The sequence below is a fragment of the Apus apus genome, chromosome 3 (genome assembly GCF_020740795.1).
Source record: "Apus apus isolate bApuApu2 chromosome 3, bApuApu2.pri.cur, whole genome shotgun sequence".
Classification (NCBI taxonomy): Eukaryota; Metazoa; Chordata; class Aves; order Apodiformes; family Apodidae; genus Apus; species Apus apus.
The window spans coordinates 49,982-73,938 of NC_067284.1; the positions used below are offsets into that span (position 1 = coordinate 49,982).

The 23,957-nt window shown below is 42.5% G+C and overlaps 1 protein-coding gene across 4 annotated transcripts in view; it reads right to left on the minus strand.

The window, feature by feature from the left end:
* The window catches only part of RIN2 (Ras and Rab interactor 2), a 74,662-nt gene that overhangs the window by 37,890 nt on the left and 12,815 nt on the right, over positions 1-23,957 (minus strand). Inside the window, exons 1-2 of one of the 4 annotated variants that reach the window (XM_051613700.1) lie at positions 7,473-7,538; positions 4,978-5,203 (exon numbers count right to left, since the gene is read on the minus strand). The exons of 1 other annotated variant lie outside the window; for it this stretch is intronic. Coding sequence is in view for 1 of the 3 variants with exons in the window: in XM_051613705.1 (XP_051469665.1) it covers positions 7,473-7,529 (57 nt within the window). In the remaining 2 variants the exon portion in view is untranslated. Of the gene's footprint in view, positions 1-4,977; positions 5,204-7,472; positions 7,566-23,957 lie in introns of those variants that run through there. 2 more of the 4 variants (XM_051613705.1, XM_051613704.1) reach the window with 2 other exon arrangements.

A 23,957-nucleotide genomic window follows, 5' to 3' on the forward strand; every position in this document is an offset into this window, starting at 1 on the left:
ATTGCCTCACAGGAAGTTTTCCTCTACCTCAAAAATTCACGCTGTCCTTTGTTGTGCAACATTATTTTGATGAATTAAAAAAAAAGTTTGAGTCTCCACTTACAATAGGCCAACTCCAGTAAGTGTACCTTCAGTGAGAATGGATTATGCACACTACATCCACACCACAGTCTTCGTGCAGTCAGGGTCAGAGCTCCCAGCCACGCTGTACCATGGGCACTAAGAGCACAAAGGCCTCCCACTTGCTGACAACCGAGTCACTGTGATGTGAGCAGCGCCTTCCTGACCAGGAGAAAGAGCAGCAGGAGGAACCTCCAGCGCTGCCCCGTGGCCCAGCCTCCAGTGCCCTGCTGCACAGGCAAATCTGCCCCTCCTGCTATGCAAGCGATCGATCCAGCCCCAACGCTGCCTTTACACAGTGAAAAACACACGTGCTCTGCTGTGGGATGAACCTGGCTAGGAGGCCACTGCGTCCCCGCACATCTGACAGGGTCATGTGCAGCAGCACGGCCCCACGGGCGCCGGGAGAGCCGCGCCAGGCCCCAGCCAGCACACGGCTCATCACCTTGCACATCACGCTGCTTGGCTTTTCTCATTTAAAGCCTTTACCACCTAAGCAGCATCACCTGTAGCACGGTTACTCCTGTGATCCTGTGCAATGCCACACCGCTGCAACCCCCACAGAGCGACGGCAGGAGCTCCGTGCGCCGTGTCCTGCCCTCCCAGGGTGGTTCTGCTCCTGCCCTCGGGATGGCTCCGCCACTCCCCGGGCCCCGGCACTGGTTCAGCTTGCTAAAAGGTTGGGAAACTTTTCCAGTTTGGTTAGTTTTGTGCTGGCTTAATGACTTGTACCTAACCTCTGAGGGAGCCAGACAAGATCCAGAGCAGACAGTGGGAAACAGGACAGCTCCAGGCCGGGAGTGGGTCTGCCCTTTTCAACAAGTCCCTAGAGCCCACCAGCCCAACGTGAAATCCTGCCCTGCTGCTCGGCCCCCCAGCCAACAGCTCAGGGTTTTGGGCTGCTTGTGCTGCCCCTGGAACAGAGAACCCATGTCTTGCTTTAGGCACCCCAAACTGGCCAAAGCTGCATCACCCACAGCTCTGCCATCTGACCAGGACACCTCTGGAATTCAGACTGCTCAGCTCTTCCAGCCATCTCCTCAGTAGCAGGTAACATGCTTTTGTGCTAACATTTACTCATCAAAAAAGTAACTACCTGCACAGGGAATAAAAAGCTGCACATCCCCTGTCAAACACTGTATTTGGAGTGGGCGTGTGCACATGACTGTCCAAGAAACAACTCCCAGGATATTTAAGCAAATATTTTTCTTTTTAAAATGACACCTGCAATGATGACAAGCCATGGCAGGGTTTCAAGTCAACCATTAAAATAGCAAAATTAAAATGTTTTAAACCATGTGGATTTTAAAGAAAGGTTTTAAAGAAAAAAGTAAGCAATTGATCTATGGAAAGTCTTTGGCTACAAACCTGAACTACAGCCGAGATACTTCACCAATTTTTTAACAGCAATCTTTCTGTACAGTAATCCCTATGTACCTGTAAAGTAGCAAAAGATCCACTAATTCTGTTTAATAGGCAATTAATCCAAGTCAGAGAAGCTGACTACAAGTGCAAAAAGATAGAAAAACTGCATTTCTCTTCCAAGCTGCGACTGAACAGAAGTGGAAGAATTCACCCTACTAGGCTTAAACCTCTGATGAACAATCCATTCATCTCTAGTTTCAATAACCACTCAAGCTATTCCATTAGTTTCAAACATGAATGGGCCTTCTTAAAGTTAGCTCTAAATAATTAACACTATTCTAAAATACTAACACAACATATTTCTTATTTGAATCAAGATATACGAAACACAAGTCAAAAACCCTAATAAATACATGCTCAGAAAGAAATACACAGTTCAGAAAGAAATATACAATTTGCTGTTTTTAAATAAGGAGTGTGACAAGTATATGAAAAAAAGGAACACACTTTGCTGAACAAAATCCATTCCAGGTTTAATTACAGCCTATCAATTACTTAAATTAGGATTTCTTCTTTCTGAAATTTATATTTGGAAGTTATTTGTAGTTATTTGTAGTTATTACTGTATGGTTGCCACCTTTGGCCTCTTTAGCACAACTGTCCTTTACAATCGTACCTGCTTATGTACTATTAAAGTTCTTGAAAACAAATATTTTAAACCAGGCTTTAACTTATAAAAGGCAAGCACTGGCAAACATTTTTATCTTGAAGACATTGTAATCCTCATGCTTTTTAATTTCTATGTCTGTGTCGAAGAGAAAAAGTCTTTTAGAGTTGCATCTTTTGGGTATTCCTGCAATTACCTGACACATACTGTAACAACAGCACCTGACAAATAATTTTCTATCAAATAACAAAGTGTACTCATGATTTTATGACATAATTTCTGAAGTACTTAGGATCAATGAAATTTCTGGCCATTATACAGCTTATGTGATGATTAGCATTTTAACAAGATGAGCTGTTAATAATATGTTTCTACAAAATGCAGGAAGGATGTGTACTATTATGACATCCAACCCTGAGAAATTCCTATTTTGCTGAAAATATTGGGAAAACTCACCCATTGGTTTCAACACACTTGAAATTAAGACCATAAAAGGCAGTTTCCAAAGGGAAATACAATTGCAGTAGACGTGTATATTTTCAAAGGCACCTGTTTGTGTAAAACAACATACATGAGCCTCAAGACTTAAAAAGTAATCTGAATAAATTTGTCAAACATTATTTAGGACTATGAAATAGATTATTACCTGCTATGCTAGAGAAGAAAGAGGTTTACATGAAAGTAAATGTATAATATATTCTTAGATGGTGAATTATTAAACACTAAAAAACCTCCAAAATTCAAAGACTTTATATAATACAATAAATAACCATTTTTGTGTCTAATGTTTTTCCTTTGGAGTTTATTTCTGATAAAGCACTGCTCTGTAAGTTAAAAAGAAACTACAATACAGCCACTGTAAACTGAAATAATAATTTAATAATTATGACTCAGACAGCATGACTTCACATAGCGGCCCAGTACACTATTCCCTAATCCAACCTATCCTAAATATTAGATTGCCACAAATACCCATGTACTGTAACTGTTTACATTCCTAAAATCCATGAAGGAAATAATGAAATGCAAACATCTGAAACCACAAGGTTTTCTTTCATAACGTCTCATGCCATGCTTATTGTCAACAATTATTCTCCATTCAACAAGACTGATCTCAGCTTTTAGAAGCTGGCAGGGGTCACAATGTTATTCCTTCATACAGACCACAAATACAACTTGTCACAGCTCCCCAGCACTCACTCATGAGTACATATACACCATTTCTGTATTTCACATTTTTCAGAATGTCACAAGCAGCAAAAATCAGAGCAAGCATGTTCACCAGAAGTAACAAGACTCTCAAGGAGCTCCAGACACCTTTCTGGAGCTGCTCTGTCTACATACACATCACTGCTGCACATGCCCAGAGCCAGACTGGTGCCTCTCTCTGAAGCCCAGCATAGCTAGTGGCCTCCTTACTCATTCAAGTTAGTTTCCCAGAACCAAGGGGAAGACTGGCCGTTTCAGGATACTTTTAGAAAAATCACTCATCCATCACTGCATGGCAACTGAATTCCTGTTTTTTTTTGGTGTTGAAAATATAAATAACTTTGCACAGAGAACTACAGAAACTGCCATCTTTCTGAGAGAGCATTGAAAGAATCAGCCAAAGTGACCAGTGCATAATGTTTCCAAGCCCTGGGATTTACAACAGCTGAAGAGGAAAAGGTAAGAACAGTGCTTCTGGTTTGGCAAGGGAACATGGGCTGAGGACAGCAAGGATCAGTATCAGACTGGACAAATGAGCCTCAGCACTTACCGCCCCTTCCTGCCAGCATCTCATTTTTCATTCTTTCTGGAGACCTGCATCCTTTTTGGCATCACATCTTTTCCTTCCTGTTTTGATAAGCAGAGCGTAGCAACCCTCACAGAGCGCCCTGTGTGACAAGGTGGCGAAGCGCCAGGGAGGCACCAAACTGGGAATGCTATTTCTGGGCTTTTCCAGCTGTCTCAAAACAATTAAATATTTTGATATGTGGCAGCAATTTCTGGCTATTGTGCACAGTGAGCTGTGAGTTCCCAAGACCACTAATGTTATTCAGCATCTTATTCATCAGTAAGCAACAAAGTTTTACCTCATGTTTGATTTTTGGGACAGAAAAGCTTTAATGCTGTAAAACCTCTGATGCCAGTTGGAACATTTTAATGAGAAGGATGATGATTCAGTAAAAAGGATGTTTGTCACAGACATATATTCAGTTCCTTGCTTTACCACAGACTAGCTCTGTTACCACTGGCAACCATTCAGACCCAGAATTATACAAGCCTAACGCCATCATTGCTTCAGTTTTACTACTTGCTGGCTCTGAGCCTTCATCACTTGCAAGGTATAAAGAGGTCAGAAAATTTAGCCTATAAAACTACAGACTTTTGCTCTTTGCAAAATGAGGACAATACTGTTTTCGTGTTGTACTTACAGTCAAAAGCATGAAAGTAAGAAAACTAAGAGATGGTTAGAAGCTACAGCAAAGGGAACTATTTAAGAAGCAGAAAGAAAAGGTGGAATTTCCCACTGGTATTTGTCAATGAATTTTCTCATAAACGTTGCTGAGAATGGTAAGACACCCTTCATGAGGATTTAAGTGCCCTGAGAAACTGCACACCAGCATTCTCAAGGTTTCTTGAGCTACTGTAGAGTAACAGGCACAACATGAGAGCCATATGCACAAGTACACCACACAGTCTGTGTGTCTGGGAGCGCATTCTTAAGTACTGGCTAGGATGGGTAAAAGGCTGTACCCTGATTCCTGGGAGACAAACACAGACAGACCTGGAAAATTAAAATAACAAACTGAAAAAGTCTCATGTGCCAACTGTTTGCTCACCTGTCCAGAGCTCAGCAAATGTAAGTGTTGTCACAGTTTGACAACTGTGTGGAGGGAAAGAAAGAGAAGGTGGTTTCACCGTACACACAAGGCACAGACACCAGGAACACTACACACAGGCAGTTTCCAATTCGATGCTGCAGGTTCAGAACGGTGGTCCAACAGTGCAGCTTCCCAGGGGTGGTGAGAGGCATCTATTATTCCCACTATTCTTCAGGTCATTCCCCTGCGCTTAGGAAAATTTAGGACAACCTTAGTTTCTTAATTGTCAATGATTCTTATGTTCTTAAGAGTATGGCATCTTGAAATTGCTCAGGCATACTCCATTTCCTACTCATTTTGAGTAACTACAACCATGACACCATGAACATGAGGCCTACGAAACAGCTAGTCCACCATCTGTTTTCCATGGAAGAATTACTTACAAAAGGAGTACGACAGGACTGCAGAACATTACATGGGCACATGCTTACAGTCCACTGACATCACAGTTCCTTCAGCACACGCGTGACAACCTAGAAATACTCCTTGTGAGACAGCTTCTTGCTATGATTTGAAAATATGACCATTCTCCCTTAATGGCTGTGGACTGCCATCAAACAAGGTTGATGCTTGTGCTTACGAAATACAAGACAAAACAAAAGGGCTGTGCAAAACTGAGAAGTAATTCCTGTCCCCAGAAGCCCCTGATTATTACTGACCACATGAAGCTCTGGGCCAGCCAAAGAGGAAAGCATGCTGTCACTGGAGCACTGATGGCTTGTTTCTTACGGATCAGCCTGCTGAGATTGCTTTAAAATTAAGAAAACATGCAACACATGAAACAAACGCTTCCATGTGTATGTGTGTCACTGCAACAGTATTATGAAGCAAGATGACAGTTCTCTGAAGTCTCTCCACTGCAGAAACTCTCCCTCTGTCATATAAAAAGACCAAAACATGTTCCTGCACTCCCCTAAAAAGCAGTAAGCTCACTGCAGCCCCCAAAGCCCTTTGGCTGATCCCCCAATGCCTTAACAAGCCTCACATGGAGCAGGAGGCAGAAGAGTGGACACAGTGACCTATGCTTACTTTTGCAGTGTGATTGTTCATGCCTGTGCTAAGCAAATTTGGGGCCAATCACACAAGTTAATTCACCAGGAAATACTGGGGAAAAGCAAAATCAAGCAATCAAGTTTAACTTGAGAGAAGTTCCCAGAGGCAGAAGTAATTCATAACTATGTACAAGTGAAGATGATCACAGAAGATGCACAAAAGCTAATGAGAGCTGGCAGCCAATCTGAAGTACATCTTTTCTCATGCAGTTCTCAAGGTTCCATCTTCCAGCTGTAATGAGGTTAGCAGGACAAAAAGACAGTCATGCCAAGGGAAAAGTGCATTTCTAAAGACTTCCAGGGAGCATCTGAAGATGCTTCAACTGAGGGCTCTGCCTCCCTGCAGCTCTGAGCATCACCTCAAGTCCAGACAGGCCTCTGTTTATGCCACCTCCCAGGTGTTTCCCAGGAGGATGAGGAGAGTATCTGCTGCGTCCTACCTTCCTGGCCCCTTTTGTACATTGCCAAGCTCCAGCTCTATTCCATGATGGGAATGGACCTACGGCAGACAGAAGGGCTCTCACTCGAAACAAATTCTCACTGGAATAGGCTGCGTGTGTGCTGTAAGCCACATCATAGAACCACAGAACCATAGAATGGTTTGGTTGGAAGGCACCTAGAAGATAATCTAGTTCCAACCCCCCTGCAAGGGCAGGGACACCTTCCACCAGACCAGGTTGCACAAAGCCCTGTCCAACCTGGCCTTGAACACCTCCAGGGAGGGGGTATGACACCCTGAAACAGCTCCCAGAATACAAAAACACTACATGGAATTATTTCCATGTTCTCTCTACAAGCAGGTTCGTGCCAGAACTGAACTAGCTCTCAGTGCCTCTGTCATCAGGAAGCTGGGCCGAGTACTTCCACGCATTTCAAACAAGATGCACTTAAGCTTTACAAAAAAAACACCGAACAAAACCCACATACAAAGCAAAACCACCAAAACATAAAAATACAAATCCAGTGTTTTTCTGAGTGTTCAGATGACACACAAACAAGAAGCCAATTTTTTCTTAAAATAGGCAAGGAAATTAAATCAATTTTCAATCCAATAATGGAAATGATAAACCTGTACTGCAGCTTTAAGCCTTACAAATCCAGTTTATGAAAGCTCCAATCATTTTATGCCTTATGCCTAATAAAGCTTATGTTCTCAGCATTAGAGAAAGCCACAAGCTGTTTTACACCAAATATTCTATTCAGTGTACAGGAAAACAACATACACATTAAATACCTGGATGGTAATCTAACTGAATACCACCTGTTAAAAAAGATGCTCAGAGAAGTGCTGCCTATTTTACAGAAAACACTTTGTATGTCTCACAGCCTGCACTGCACATTCTGCAACACACGTTTCACATAAAACCATGTGCTTTATGTTCTGTGTAATATCTCATTTACCTTAAAGAAACTCCCTCTTTTGTCCCGACAACTGGCTTTCATTGCCAAAGACGACATCTTCCCCAGGCAGACTCCACTGTATGCCTTGAACTCCTAAAAGTAAAAATATTTTTGAAGTTAGTCCAGTCTGTAGGAAATTCCTTTCTAAGCCACAGAAACAGTCAAGAGAAGCCTTCTGCCAAATCCCTTTCTGTTAACAACAGGGTGACATTTATTTCCTACCAGAATCCTTACACATCCCTCTAATCCATTGTTTTTCCATAAATTGCTTCAAAAAGACAGCGCAACCCAGAGTTCCATGTTTCTCCCTTCTCTTCACAGCTGCTCTGAATAGATTTTAATGTGCTCATTAAAAAGAATGCTAAAACATAACGATTGCTTTGTTTGCTTGCTTGACCTTAGTGTGAAGTACAGACAGAACAAACTGCTAAAATGTCACTAAAATCCCCTCTCAACTATTACAGTATTAATAGGGCTGATCAGAAGGGAAAAAAAAAGATAAATCACTGACAAGGAAGAAAACACATTATCATGAATGTGAAAAAAAAACACTCAAACAAAAAGAAAAAACCCCTCACAAAAAGAAACCCCCAAATCCTACTCCAACAATCCTGCTTAAAGTTCCTAAAATGCAATTAAGTCTTCTGAGAAACTGAAGATTCAGTCAGGAAAAAACCTGCATGTTCCACTGTCAGGTAAAGTGAATGAAGGGTTTAACACCCAGAAGAATACACGAAGGCACAACTAGCACATGTGCACACAACAAGAAATACCATCGGCGTGATCTCCAGCTGATTAGCAGAGTGTTTCTGGAGTCCCAACCAAATCACACCAGTAACTGGTGAATAAAGTTCTGAACTAAACAGGAGCCAAGTTCCATGCCTAAAAAGTCCTTCTAAGCTTTTTAACAGTGAGTTTATAATTGCAATTAAATAGCCTAACTCTTCTCGCAGACACATTTACTGACCACACAGTACATAGTTGTGTTGGAAATTTTAGCTGCCTGGATAGCAAATACTGTAGGTGCCAAGACATTCTGGACTAAGATAGAGGCAGAGCTTTTGGTTTGAGACACGTAGAAATGGAAATGTAAATGGCAGAGAGCAGCAGTGAAAAACAAGTTCAGTGGCACGGCTGCAGATGGAGCTTGAGCAAAACAAAGCAGCTGGGACAGAGAAAGCTGAGTTAAAGAACAAATTTGACACATACACACCCCACCCGGGCAACAAGGGTAAACACGACCACGGAGGAAGGAGGAGCTGAAAAGAAAAAAGGCTTAAATGAAAAGCCCTGGCAAGCACAAGGGCTGGAAAAGGGTGAGAGGTAGAAGAAGGAGAAAATAAATATTTTCTCTTGGTTTTAACACATAGCAGGAAGCTTTAAATTGTTCACCCTCTTCCCACATGCCGTACCACAAGAGCAGTAGAAAAGGTTACATTTTTCCACTTAGGTTCTGGTTAAAAAGCAGCCATGCCGGGAAGCTCAGGAACGAGCCTATTTTCCAGCCGGTGCCTGCAGACTTTAAAGGTTGAAAGAAAAAAAAAGAAATAAATCCTGAATTCTGCATTCTCCTGAAAGCCAAACACTAGCAGATGACAAGACAAAAAACAGTGCTGGAAAAAAAACCAAACACCACAACAACAAAAACCAAAGCAAAACAATCCACAAACAAAAAAACCTCTTTGTAAATCAGCATATTTAAAGGAATACATTCCTGATGAGGCTCTAAAGCACTGTGATCCCTGTTGCTTTGCTTAAAGTCTGTCTAAGTAACTTGATTGCACCGATCCTGCAAGAAGCTCCAGAGCAGCCGGGTGAGGGGCGTGCAGGCGCTGCTACATGGCTGAGCTGTGTCCTCCTGACACATGCACCAGGGCACAGAACAGCTGTTCTATTCTGGGGAGCATCATGACATTTTAAAGATTGTGTAGAACAGCCTATATAAAATACAATAAATCTAAAGGTTGCCATACAACAAGAGTTTTAAATGTATATAATAAATATGTTTTCCTCCAGTGAAATCTGAAAAGGGAATTTGCACCTGAACGACATATGGTAGAGGGAGACCCAAGAAGCCCAAAAAGGAATTAAAATAAACCCCTCAGTTTTCCAAGCTGATGCTATCTTCTTAATGACACCACCAAATTTAATTCCACAGAAAAAAACCCAGAGCTTTTAAATTAATTACATTAGGCGTTTATGAGCAAGACCATGCAGTTGTAATTGCATCTCTAGTCTCAGTCATCATTCTATTTGCAAACAACTACCCCCTTCACAGGAAATCTAATGTTTTTTCATTTTTTAAAATTTAACCACAAGGATGTCTGCATGCAATCCTGTTCCAAAAATAAGACCAAGCCAGGATTTTTACATTCATCTTATTTCAAAACAGAACAGAGGTTTATAAGTTTCCACACTCAGAGAAGAATGCAAACAAGCCCTTCAAAGAGCAGTGTGGCTCTAAGTCAGAAGAAAGCCTCAGACAAGACCATGGCTTACTTTGCTTATAAGACGTTCTGAAGCTCTAACTTTTCCATAGCTGCTATTACTGTTACTATTTCTGTAATATTATTACTACCTGCACGACCATAACTCTGAGCTCAAGTTCTTGCTCTTCTCAGCTCCCTACGCAGCCAGTGAATCCACCCTTTGTGGTTACAACATAATTTCAAACTGACTTAGGTAACCTAGGTACTGTTCCATGATTGAGAGGATTCCAGTATTTCTGATTAAACTCAGAACAGTGGGAGACACTTTTGCTGGGCTGGTTTTTTGTGTGTTTGATTTTTTTTTTTTTCTTGGTGCGTCTGTATTTTTACACCACCCATTAAGCAAACAAAGACCTGCTGGTGAAATGTACAGTCAGGGTGGGTGCAACACTCCAAAACCTGAGGGTGGGCCTATACCTGTCTCCTGCCTCAGGAATCAGAAGCATACTCTGCACAGCAACAACTGCAGAAAAACAAACCTGCTGTCAGGAGGTTTCATTTCCCTCTGCAGCTGTCCACATCTGATGCTCGGTCAGATCTAAAGCAGGCTGAAAGCCACAGCTCTGAAGCTGTCTGTGTTAAGCTGGGACAGTATGAGGCTGTCAAAAAGGAAAAATCTGCCTTTTTTGACTGGGCAGCTGGGCGGAGAAAGACTGCAAATTTCTGCAGGCACTGCAGATGTGCCTTTCCCCGTTCTCTGGGCTTCAGGGACTGGGGCAGAGAGTGTAGATGGATTTGCTCAGACACTGCCCGGGTGACTGCTCAGAAGCCCATCTGAAAATGTCATCAAGCTGCAGGAGCCAATTCACTGTGTAATTCATGCGACCTTTAGTCTGGCTATCTGGAAGGTGGCCTCTCCCGCGTGCCGGTGGCCAAGGCTTCGCCTCCGCGCGCCGCAGCAGCCGCTGTCTGGCCCCTCCAGCAGCTCCGTCCCTCCCCAGCCCAGCGCTGCCCCCCAGCCCCGACCAACCTCGTGTGCGCAGAGGACAATACAGGAGAGGGAAAAGGAATTATCTGTCCACTTGGCAAATTTCTCTGAAATGTGATGCTACTCCATGGATGCTCACTGCCATGCAAGCTGTTTTTCACCGTCTTTCTTCTCCTCCTGGTTTCCATTTACTCAGGAATGCCAGAGCACCACTCAGGCGCCTGGATGGGACGGAGACTTCTGACTTCTTGTCAAAACAGCTCCTGCTTTTCTCCCTCTCCTGCAATTTTATTTGGTATTTAACATGTTCTTATACTTGACTGTAGTAGTGCTGATCACCGTTTTCCTGGACTTCTCAGGATCCCTCCCTCTAATCCTCTCATTCCAATCTTGCTTTTACAAGGCAGAACATCCCATTTTCTTCAGCTAAAAGTCCTAGCAGAGATATGACAGTCTGCATTCCTCCCCTGAGCTGGAAAGTAAAGAGCATAGCAATCTGAGGAACTTAAAGTCATTCCCCACAATCCTTCTTATCCCATCTCTGCTCAGTCATGTAAGGAATCGAGGCTATACAACTGTTCCTAACTGATTTTTGGTCTCTTCGCCAAACTAACAAGAGAGTCTCTGTTTACAAATGCTGACAAAAGGATAGTGGGAAGAGACTCCATTAATGCTGTCACTGAAGGAAGGAGATACCTGCTGCCTTCTTTCAGCTGGCTCACCAGCAGAATTAGCAGAACCCACTTTTTTGTATTTTAAGCCTAACTTATCCCACTGAAGGAAATAGCTGTCCTCTTTCATTCAATCTGTAATGGCAATGCAACCACCGAGCAGACACTCACAGAAACTACCTCAGGCAAACAAAAAAGGGTTTTACTATTCTGCAGCCCAGGAAGATCAGGAGAAAATATCAGTTCAGACCTCAACTGGCCCAGCTCAGCTGGTGTCAGCCGAATGCTGACTGAGAGCTGCCAAGGCAGCCCCTAGGCCAAACACCCCTCCAGTGGCAGGTTGCAGAAGAGGAGCTGAAATACAACCCCTGCTGTCTCTTAACAGAAATGCATGGAGGCTGGGTACACATGCACTTGAAAGCCTATGAATTACCATCACATTACAATCACATTATATTAGCAATTTATAAATATATAGTATTAAAAACTTACAATTAATTCAATGAACCTATTTTGGTGGGTTAAACTGGAAAATAGAAACATGAAGGATAAATACATTTCACTTCTTTTTAAAAAGTTAAAAAACCCACTTCTAAAATGCAAACTTACACTTGAGAATACACTAAGAGATATATACAGATCTCCAGATTTTCAGCAAATTTAAGCATCCTCATGCATTTCACTTTCCTGTTCTCCTACCACATTTGCAGTACCCCATGGAGTGCAGGGCTGTGTTCATCTCTAACCTACAAAGATCTGGTTTGTCTAATTACTCTGACCTTATCTCATTCTTGGCAAAGTTAAACTTTTCCTTTTGAACGTATTTCCCCTGCAAAGTTAACTGAAAGCCAACTTCCCGGGCCACAGAGATACAACTGAGCACAGTATCACTTTGAAAATCTATGAAATAAGAGTCTCAGTCTGAAAACTGCCATTGGTGCCAGGATTTGGCAGACCTCTCAACTCAAATGTTGCATTGTGTTAGCACAGCTGTATCCACAAGTAAAAAGCCAGGGGATTATGCAAAAAGGATTCTAATTCCATCATTCTTCTGGCTGCAGAAAGGGTTTACAGTCTTTTTTTTTTTTTTTCAAATAATGCAAGAGCACATTGCTTGTAGAAAACAAACAATGCATACAGCAAAAATGGTAAGTCACTCTTTATACACTGTATCATAGTTCTGTATTTTGTCATTTTAATTAAAATATTTGAAAAAGCTTAGAAATAACAAACATTCCCTGATCAAGTGCCCATTTTTTGTCAAGCGCCGTCTTTACTTTTATCTCTCCTACCCAAACATGATGAGTTTGTGTAAGCTACTCTCCTGCAAAAAGCCTGGTTGCCTGTCACCTGTCAGTGAGCAACAGTAAGACAGACAGTCACTACAGATGTAGGTAGAAGGGCCATGAACAACTGCTTGCAATCCTTCTCAAGAAACAATTCTCTCTTGAAAAACTAAACAGGTAGCAGAAACATGCAACACAATAACTTCAAAAACAATGAGCAGAACAAAGGTGAACTGTGTCTACTGCCTCCCCAAACCTGGAATCAGTAAGGGTGGAAAAGACCTTTGAGATCATTAAGTCCAACCATCAGCCCTATGCCCCCGTGAACACCAAATCATCCCCCAAAGCACCAGGTCTACCCATTTTTTATCATCTCCAGGGATGGTGCCTCCACCAGCTCTCTGGGTCATCTGTTTCAAGGCCTCAACACTCTTTCTGTAAATAAATTTTTCCTAATATCCAATCTGAACCTCCCCTGGTGCAACTTGATGCCATTTCCTCTTGTCCTATCACTGGTCACTAGGGAGAAGAGGCCAACACCCACCTCACCACAATCTCCTTTCAGGTAGTTGTAGAGGGCAATGAGGTCTCCCCTCAGCCTCCTCTTCTCCAGGCTGAACAGCCCGAGCTCCCTCAGGCTCTCATAAGACCTGTTCTCCAGATCCCTCATCAGCCTAGTACCCTCTCCAGCACCTCCTTGTCCTTCCTATCCCATGGTGCCCAAAACTTCACCCAGTGCTCCAGGTGCAGCCTCACCAAGGCTGAGGAGAGGGGTAAGATGCATTTTGCACTATTTGGAATGCAAAGACACAGAGTTTACCACCAGCTCCATGCCTGTTGTTCACAGGGTCATCACCTCGTACCCCCCCCCCAAAACCAGGAGGAGATGGGCAAGATCAACCTGTGCAGCATGTCTGCTCTTTTCCCAGTGGTTCCTTTTTCCTAAAACAAACAGCTGGCAAACTGTCCAGTCCTCCCCCCTCAGCCCTCAGCTATGGACAGCACAGCTTTGACTTACAGAGAGTAACGTTCTCCTAGGTAATCAAACTGTACCATGCAAATGTCACTCTTCAGCTCCCAATACTGTCACAACTTGCTTATTTAGTACAGGCCACAGCTGTTTTCTGCTTCCCTGGCTGATCATTTCTGACTTGTTCTGATCATTCTGACCCTGGTATTTGTATCCTGAAGTATCAATTCTCCTCGTCCTGGTTAGCATAACAATGCTGTTAAAATCACAGCCATCCTTCCAGAGACTCCTTCACCTCACTATGCATTAAAGCCATAAAATATCAGAAACTACTACACCTGAACAGACTCGGATCTTCAGGGGTTGTGAGCTAGTCCATGGATCAGGCTTGATGTATTTAACTGACTTAATCTAAAATAGGAAAATGCCAAAATTGTAAACTGATCTTTCTACATCTGATTTCAGCTAGTCACCACTGCTGCACCAGCCAATTTTTTGCCTGCAGGCTTATTTTTCCCCCTTGATTGCAGATCCTGCTCACTGGCAGCCTTTTTGGAGACTAAAGGATAAAGAGGAATTTGAACTTATTTCAGCATGGCACACTCAGGAGAGGTTTTAAGTCCCATTAGAGTTTGGATAAATCCTCTGTCTCACTCACAGCTGTCTACCCACTTCTTTTATCTATGTTGAAGTCATAAATGCAGAAATGAAATAATCTGAAAATCCTATCTGAAAAGTGCAAAAGAGTTGGCCTGACTGTTCCCACAGACACAAACAGACATGGTATCACTCTTTCCAACAGGAGCCTACAGTTAGGCAAACACTGAATGCCTTGGAAAAATCCAGTCCTTAATCTTTGCTGAATGTGGCATACCACCAAGAGGATTATGTTTGCTGCTAGTGCTGCCTCTCTGCACCCCTTCCAAACAGTTTCTCCCTCCTCTCTTCCACTGAACTACCTCTTCCTGCTTGCTCTCATGGCATACTTTCCACATTACTGAAAAGGAATAAAAACCCAAGTAATTTCCTCTGGCACAGCATTTAACTGTGAAGGATACTACCACATCTCTTATAAGAGAATGATTGTACTTTGGTACATTCATGTCTTGTTTTGCCTCTAGACATGTCAGAGAAATACATTTATAAGACTGGCTTTGATTTGGATAACCTTTCAGAAGGTTCACAGTATTCCCAAATTCTCTGGCATATACATCTCAAAACCCAATAATTTCTTGGCAGTGTTTCAATAATTTCTATATGTTATTCCTGCCAAAAACTAGTGAATAAGTAAAAACGTTCAGAAATACATTTTCAAACCTCTTAACAAGCACTTAACATTGAGCTGCAGTTCCTGGACAAAGCAAAAAAAGGTAATAGCTTGAATTACAATACAGCTTCAAGGTCTGGAGAAGCTTCAGAATTCATAACAAGGCATTAAGTCAAATGCAAAGAGATGGGTTAGAGAATCTGCACCTGCACAAGATAACCACCTGCTGGACTTGACTGTGGGTTACTTTAGGCACCTGAGAAAAACATCCCTATCTCCTGTGCCATGAGTCCCAGAAAAGGATGAGCGTTTCAGTGTTCATGTCCTAACTCCTACCTTCTTGCCCAACTGGTGCCCAGCAAAACTCTACCTGTATCACTGCCAGAGACAACATTCCTCCATGCAGCAAGGGGGAAGCAGAGACCTGACCTACTGCTGGTTCAGTGAGCTTAAACAGGTCAATCCACTCAAATACGTCCATGACCTAGGGTTAAGTGATTAGATATCCTTATTCTGGAAATACTGGATAGCTGCACCTGGTACAGCATCTTATTCTACATTTTACTCTTTGGCACCGAACAATGACTGATATACAGCATAATTTCTTATCACTGTGTTTGGAAAACAAACCAACCAAAACTGCACAGGCATGCCATACTGAATCTACTGAAAGCCAGGTAAGGACACTGCAGCATGCTCTTGATAATCAGCACCTGAAGTATCCATCATGTATTAAATACATGCACAGTATCTGTAGATATGCAAAACTTAAGAAGACGAGAAAGAATAAGTTTCCAGGGTAACTCTGGAGAGGAGGACACAGAACAGACACTTATCAAAGGTCCCCTAAACCTGCCTTTCCCCTCCCTGGGCTCAGGGAGAGCCTGGGGACAGAAGCTGTCCCAGCTGCAGTTAATCTTTGTCAGTTCTTCCATTAAAACACCGTCTACATTTAGCCCAGATCCAGGACTGAACTATAGCAATTGCTCTGTCACCTCAGCCAAAAAGGGAGATTGGGAAAAGGAGAGGAGCCTCGTAGGCTGAAATGAAAACAGATTTCATGTAATAGCAAAACTAATACTAACATAAAGTATACAAGGTTATACTCAGCCTAGTCCTCAGGAGAAGGGAAAGTCTCTCTCCACTCTCAGCAAGCCTTCCCCTTTACAATGAGTGTGACACTGTAAAATGGGACACACCTGCCAGGCAGAGCTCAGCTCTGTCCTCAGCTCCCAGCTGAGGAACTGCTGCTGGCCTGTCCTCCAGGGCTGGCCCGTGACTCCCTCCCAGACAAACCAGGACAGCCGCAACAATGCTCTTCAGAAAAATTAGCAAGTACGTATCAAACTTTTCAAATTCAAAAGAATAAGCCAAACCAGCCACACATAAAAGCCAGGATGTGGATGATGCTCCGTGCCTACAATAACTGGTTTTAAACTAAAACTGACTTCTGGTAACCTTAAGTTCACTGCGCAACTTAAAAAGTCACAAAACGTATCTGTAGTGTCACAGTATTCACCTACCTCAAGAAAAAAAAACCTCAACACACTCCTCTTACATTGGACATCAATAATTCACACAGAAAATGTTCTTGAGTAATTTCAGTCTCAAACTCCCCATGTGCTGCTGAAGTATCTCAGAGACTTCTGAGCAACCATCAGGAATTAATTTTACCTATTGACTTAGTCTGATAACAGAAGCACAACTTCTTTGCAGAGTCAAGCACACTATTTAAAGCATTCTGCACTTGCACAACCTCCCCCCAGGTCCATCAAGTGCTGACAGGTACTTCCAGTGTATGGCTCCAGGGGCAGTGAAACTGGCACCCCAGGCCACGTGTGCTGTCCTGTGACACTGCTCAGGTCAGCACAAGCAGTAAAGATGGCATTTCCAGCACTCATCATCAGGTCCACTGTTTCATAAACATCAGAAAGCTAAATTGCCACAGCACTGTAAAACATGCGTGACTCCCATTTTAAAACATTTTTCCAGTGTGGCAGAGTATGAAGAACATCAAAGCTCTCGCTCATTTTGATCAGGGTTTTCAGAAATAATAAGCAGTAAGTTTCAGCTGATTTCCAGTAAAAGCAAATCCCTTTGCAGAGACAGGACAAAAAAAATTGCTTTTGAAAATCTATCTTCATATAATTAATTGAAAAGGATTCCATTTGCTTACCCAAAGTAGCACACAGAACTGAAAAGTAAATAAATAAAAATGGCAGACAGAACTAGAAGTTGGTTGATTGACCTTAAGAGTAAAAATGAACCATGGATTGCAAATGACCTCAAGAGAACTGCAAAACCTGTATATATATATATTTTTTTAATTAATACATTACATTAACTCTCTTTTTGGCTCTTCATTATTAAAAAAAATCAATTAAAATCAAACATTGAATTATTTATATGCCACCTATCAATGACAAAACATAGGTTCTTTCAATTAAAATGCAATAACACTTTATAGTTGTGTTAGCTGCATCGCTGATCTGCTTAATAGAGATCTCTCAATCAGAAAATAGCCATCTTAAAACAGCAAGCAACAGTTTAATTATTCCATAGATGTTTTGCCAAGATTATTTGAAAGATTTCCACTGCTGTCCACTAGTACTGGAATGAGGTTCATAACAGAGCACCCTAAATGGTATGCAAGAGGAGTCTCTAAGAAGCCCATGAGTCACTGAGCAGATCTGTTACTCCAAGCTCTACTTAAAAGCCTGTGCTGCTCGCCCTGAGACTGTAGAATACAAACACTTGAAAGTGCCATTCGCTGTGCACCTCAGCTTCAGCACAGCACGAGATGTCAAGGCAATGAGTAACTAGGGAACAAACAGCATTTTCTTATTCTGGTGTTGACCCTAGGCTCATCTTCCATGTGACACATTCAAAGGAAAAATATGTAAATTGGACCCCCACTGATCTAATGTTTTACGTATTAGCTATGGAATCAGGTCATCAGACATGTCCTGCACTTGACACCTGTTTTTTCAGAGAGCTCCCAGTGACAGTAGCTCCGGCTCCTCAGGAGGCAGGTTGCTCTTCCTTTGAGTGTCATAAGGTAGTGCAGGTAAACGCACAGTAGCTTTACTTCAGCCAAGTCTGTGCTAAGGGCTAATATTTTAATTTCTTGGTAAAAAAGTGTTAAAACACGTGATCACCTGGGCTGCTTAGCCCTTAGTATTAGTTAGGAACAACTTCACGCTTTTTCCTTTATTCAAGCTATTGACATACTACATTAAATAGTAATTTTGTGGACCTTATAAACTCAGGCTGTATACCGAAACCTACGTTGTTCACAGAATCAAGGAGCTGCACAATGACACACAACCCCCACAGTACCATAGCTGTGCAAGCCTGTACTGCCCATTAGTGTCCTCACAGTGACTGCACATTAACCAACAGCCAAAGTCCCCTGAACAACCTAAAAAGCAGCAGCTGTCACTGTGGGCAGCAGTGCAGAAAGCCACCATCTCGCTCTGCAGCATCAGCTGTGTTGCACACCCCAGGTTGTGCAAATCCTGCCCCATACCTCATTTTCCAACTGCTTCTAGAAGAATTAGTCCAACAGCAAGGGAAGCACCTGAATCACTTTTTGGATTACATGTGTATCTACAATGAGAAAAATCTAAACAGCATGGCACCACCTTCGAGAGAGAAAGGCACTTTTGTGACTTCAGGAAGCGTACGTGCCCTCTGTGATCCCATGCACGGTTCAATTGAGACAGGAAGTCCTGGTGGTCAGTGCACTCTCCAAATTTAAGAAACTGGTCTCAGTTTTGGTGAGAACTTTCATACATAACTAGTATTTTTTTGCCATGAAAACTGGGAACAGTGCTGCCCTACCTCACAGAGTTTTCAAGGAGTAAACCACGTGGTGCTGAGTTTCAGATACTGTAATGACAGGGTCACATCACAGAATGGTAGGGGCTGGAAGGGACCTCTGGAGATCATTGAGTCCAACCCCTCTGCCAGAGCAGGAGCAAAACACCCAGGGCAGGTCACTCAGAAAGGCATCCAGGTGGGTTTGGAAGGTTTCCAGGGATGGAGACTCCACAGCCTCGCTGGGCACCCTGTCCCAGGGCTCTGCCACCCTCACAGTGAGTTCTTCCTCATGTTGAGGTGGAACTTCCTGTGCTCTAGTTTGCATCCATTGCCCCTCATCCTATCATTGGCCACAACTGAAAAGAGATTGGCCCTTCCTTCCTGACACCCACCCTTCAGATATTTATAGACATTAATAAGGTCCCCTCTCAGTCTTCTCTTCTCCAGACTAAACAGCCCCAGGTCTCTCAGCCTCTCCTCATCAGACAGATGTTCCAAGCCCTTAATCATCCTCGTAGCCTCCGTTGGACTCTCTCCAGTAGATCCCTGTCCCTCTTGAACTGGCGAGCCCAGAACTGGACACAATACTGCAGATGTGGTCTCACTAGGGCAGAGTAGAGGGGCAGGAGAACCTCCCTCAACCTGCTGAACACACTCTTCTTCATGCACCCCAGGACACCATTTGCCTTCTTGGCCATAAGGGCACATTGCTGCCCCATGGATAACTCATCCAGCAGTACTCCATGGTCCTTCTCCACAGAGCTGCTTTTCCAGCTCCTAACCTGTACTGATGCATGTTGCTGTTCCTTCCCAGGTGCAAGACTCTACACTCATTCCTGTTGAACATCATTAGGTTCCTCTTTGCCCAGCTCTCCAGTCTGTTCAACTCTTGCTGAAGGACACAGCCTCCTGATGAATCAGCCAGTCCTCCCAGGTTCATATAACCAGCAAACTTGCTGAGGATACACTCAGTCTCCTCATCAAGGTCACTGATGAAGATGTTGAATAGAACTGGACCCAGCACTGATCCCTGGGGAACTCTGATAACCCTTTACTGTAACAACGGTGTCATGTCTGATAACCCTCTACTGTCACCAGTGCATACAGAGAAAATAAAAGCATGATCAGGGGAGCGGGACATACCATAACGAAACAGCAAGAGACCACATAAAAGAAGGAGGAGGAATGTCCAAGGTGCATGTGAAGGAAGCTCACTTCCACTGAGAGACACGCATACATTACCTCCAAACTACAAAGAAGTGCTACCCCACCTGGTTAATTTCAGCTTTTCTGCAACACCCTGCTAGGAGAGACCATATTGCTGTCTACAGTGACCTGACAGGAGGGACAGAGAGGACAGTCAAGAGTCTATTCACAAGTGCATTACTGAGACAAAAGACAAAGTGGAACACAGGAGCTTTCAACTCAATGTAAGAAAGTTTTCCCACAAAGGTATTCCAGTGCTGGAAGAGGCATCTAGCAAGGCTGAGGCATCTCCATCCGTGGAGACACTGAAAACTGAGAGGGCCAAGGTCCCAAGCACCTTGATCTGATTGGAAGGAGGGCTGGACGAGCTGACCTCTGGACCTCTCCTCCAACCTCTGGTTTTTGCCAAGACTTCCCAAAGGGGTCTGTATTCCTATTCACCACTGGAGTATTTTTTTTAATTTCTAGTTAATACACAACAAATAATAAAATCAAGGATAAGACTCTGTGTTGCAGGTTGCTTCACTTTTTTTTCCTTTGGCTTTTTGTTTGCTTGTTTTGAAAGAAAAGTTATCAGAGGAAAAATATTATTTTTGTTTCTCAGTGTCTCACAGGGGTGGGAACACCCCAACTCCAAAACTCATTTCTAGTTTTAATCACACAGGAATTGCTACATTTGCAAAACCCAACAGAAAGCACAAAATACAAAAGCAGATCAGTTTAAATTAATAAGACTTTTAGCTTTCTATTAGCAAATTATACAGATGTAAGTATACAAACACACAGGCTGGGTGAGAAAACATCTCCAGGTACAGAAAGCTCTGAACTTTGAGCAAACAATTTATTGTACTTTTGAGCTATGCAGCAGCAGGAGCAAGAAACTTGTGGATTTTCTACGATTCATTTTCTACAGGGAAAACTTGACTGAACAAACCACAGTTATCATTTATCTGCCCCTGGAAAACATGTAAAAAAACCTGGCAGCTGACTCAGTGGCCAATATGCAAACATTTATTTAAGGTTAAATAAATGGAAAAAAATTAGAGCAACTCAACTTCACTTTTCTCTCCTAAAATAGTGCTCTGGGTCAGCTAATGTAAATCTGCTGAAATTCTTGGATATCGAGAAGATCAATTTTCAACATGCCTGTTTAAGAACGCAAAGTTTCCTACATACTGAATTACACCAGGTCAGCACCGAGGGAATAATCTGAGCAGACTCAAGCTGTGCAGCTGCAGATTTGCTGTTTAAGAACAACTGTATTTGCATGTCATTAGGTACATTTCCACTACTGATTACATTAACCTCTTGGTCAGAAAGCAAACAGCCTGCATGAGGAAAATCACATGCATGTTTTTGTTGTTGTGCTGTTCATTTTAAACACCTGCACATCATAGGCACATAGACATGACAGTTTGCTTCTTTATTCATTCAATACTCACTACTAATTTTTGCAGAACCAATTGCTTTAAGCGCCACTTTCATACTGCAGCACACTTCCAAAACTATCAACCCTCCCTGTAGAATCAGTGCACAAACACAGCAAACCATGAAGTTGAGTACCAAGTAAAAGCTTTATTTCTCAATGAACAAAAGAAAATATCTTCACTAGAAAAACTAGAAGAACAGTGTTTGTCTTGATCTATTTGTTTTAGAAGACTGGAAGAAAAATTTTACTTAATTAAACCAAACTTACTGCTCTCTGTACAAAGGCCTCCCATGTAAATATATGAGACAGCAGTACACTTAACGCCTATAGCAGAGAGAGTTTTCACTGACCTAACCTAGTCAGGATCCATTATCCATGACTGTGCAGAGTGGAAGAAACAAGACTGAGCTCTACCTGTGAGTCAGCTCACCATGGTACAACATGTCAACACAGCAAGCAGGATGGATCACCAAAGCCCAGTGTTCTCATTGTCCTCTCAGCTATGCCACATACACCTCATAGCAGATGAAATGCCTGGACTTATTTCATAATGTGACTAGGAGTTAAAAACAAAACAAAAATAACAGAGATGTAAGAGCCCAGGAAGAAAAACTTAATTTGAACGGTCTTGATTTCTTGCCTATTTGAGGATCTGTTTGGGAGCAGGGGGGAGGCATGAATACACAGGGTATTGCCCCTACCTGACCTATCTGGAAAAACTAGGAAGGAAGTTTAAATCCTCAATCTTTTGAGGCACCTCTACATTTCCCATAAGATTCATGACTATAAGACAGGTTATAAAGGGTGACTGTTTTATGGGAAAATCAACCCCAATATTGACCAGCTATGCTCTGAAATACTATTTACTTTTTTTTTTTTTTTTTTTAATGTAACTGAACTGCTTGTGTGGGAGGCTGTGAGGATTCATTTGAGAGATGCTTTGAGGGATAAAGGAGCTCAGATATGCTCATATTTAGAATCTACAATTTAGTTTCACCAAATACATGAGAAGCCAAACATGACACACTATTCTGATAAGCATAGTTTATTGTTTCTTCTTCCACTTTATTTATGGGGAAAAAAAATATTAAATAGTGAAAACAAAAAGGTTATGACACACACCAATGAAACCCAGGAAATTCAAAGCTGAAGGCTGTTGATATATCTGTCTCAAGATAATTCCACTCCTCTTCCTTTTTTTATATATACAGCATGGGACTGTCAGTGTTAGCCTCAACCAAGCTTCCTGGCTTGGGTCTCAATGTGTGTAACTTCCAAGTCATGTAAACACAGGTCATCTTTCCTGTCCCTGTGTTGTTCTTCTTGATCCTCTTTCAGAGGACAGCTGCTCCCTCTGACCTCTCATTTTAACTCTTCCCTCCGATAACCATCTCGAGTACCTCCATCATCTTAGTGCTCCGCCTTTTGGCACTGCTGACTTGCAGTTCACCAACAATGCAAAGGTTACTGCTGATTTCCCAGCCCTCTTCCCTTTTTCCATCAGTTTGTCCATCACTAATTCTCCTCTGTGTGCTTATACTGACCAACCCGTCTCTTCTGTCCCAGCCCTTACACCCATCTTGCCTGCACTCTTGCAGCTGAACCCCTGGGGATGAAACCCCATGATTTTGCCAGCTTTATTCCCTGTACCCATACATTTTCTGTCCACCAACCCAATTATCTTTACATGTTGCAGTTTTCACTATTTTCTACTTCCTACTAAAGCTCTTCTTCTCTGCTCCTTCCTCCACATAAGGATCCTGGAAAAACAGACATTTCACATTATGCAACATCTCCAAGACTTGGCATTCTACACCAGTTTGAGTGGCATCTCATCCCTCTCCCTTTTTCCAACATCACATTTTTATTTGGGAATGACACCTAAGATCATCACTCCAATAACACACCTTTCTGCTTCTATCCTCAAGTCCCTCAGATGACTGGGACACATTCAGTCCCATGCATAAAGAGGAAGATTTCAAAGCTACAGCTACTGGCTCTAAGAGTAAAGAGAAAGGCTTAAAGCCTCTCCTAGGCTGTCTTCACCCAGACAAAGATGATCTTCCCTCTCCACAGATTTTGGAATGACCAGTTCTGCCTTCTATGTCCAACATATTTTTGGCTCACCAGTGGTACAGGTAATAAATATCATCATTGCCAGACAGCCATATCAAGACCCATTTGATTACTACTAAAAATTTCTCTCTCCTTCCTATATTTATGAGTTCATAGAAGCTACTAGCAGGGGAACTCCCAAGGAGGGAAGCGTGGGTGTTTAATTCTCCACTATTACTTTGCTTGTGTAAACAATTTGTTTTCTCTCTCCTCTCTCCTGGGACAAAGTGTTTCAAAATAAGTGTTTTAGAAGAAAATAAGCCTCATTTGGTGAAATGGTGAAACTGGGTCAAAGTACTGAC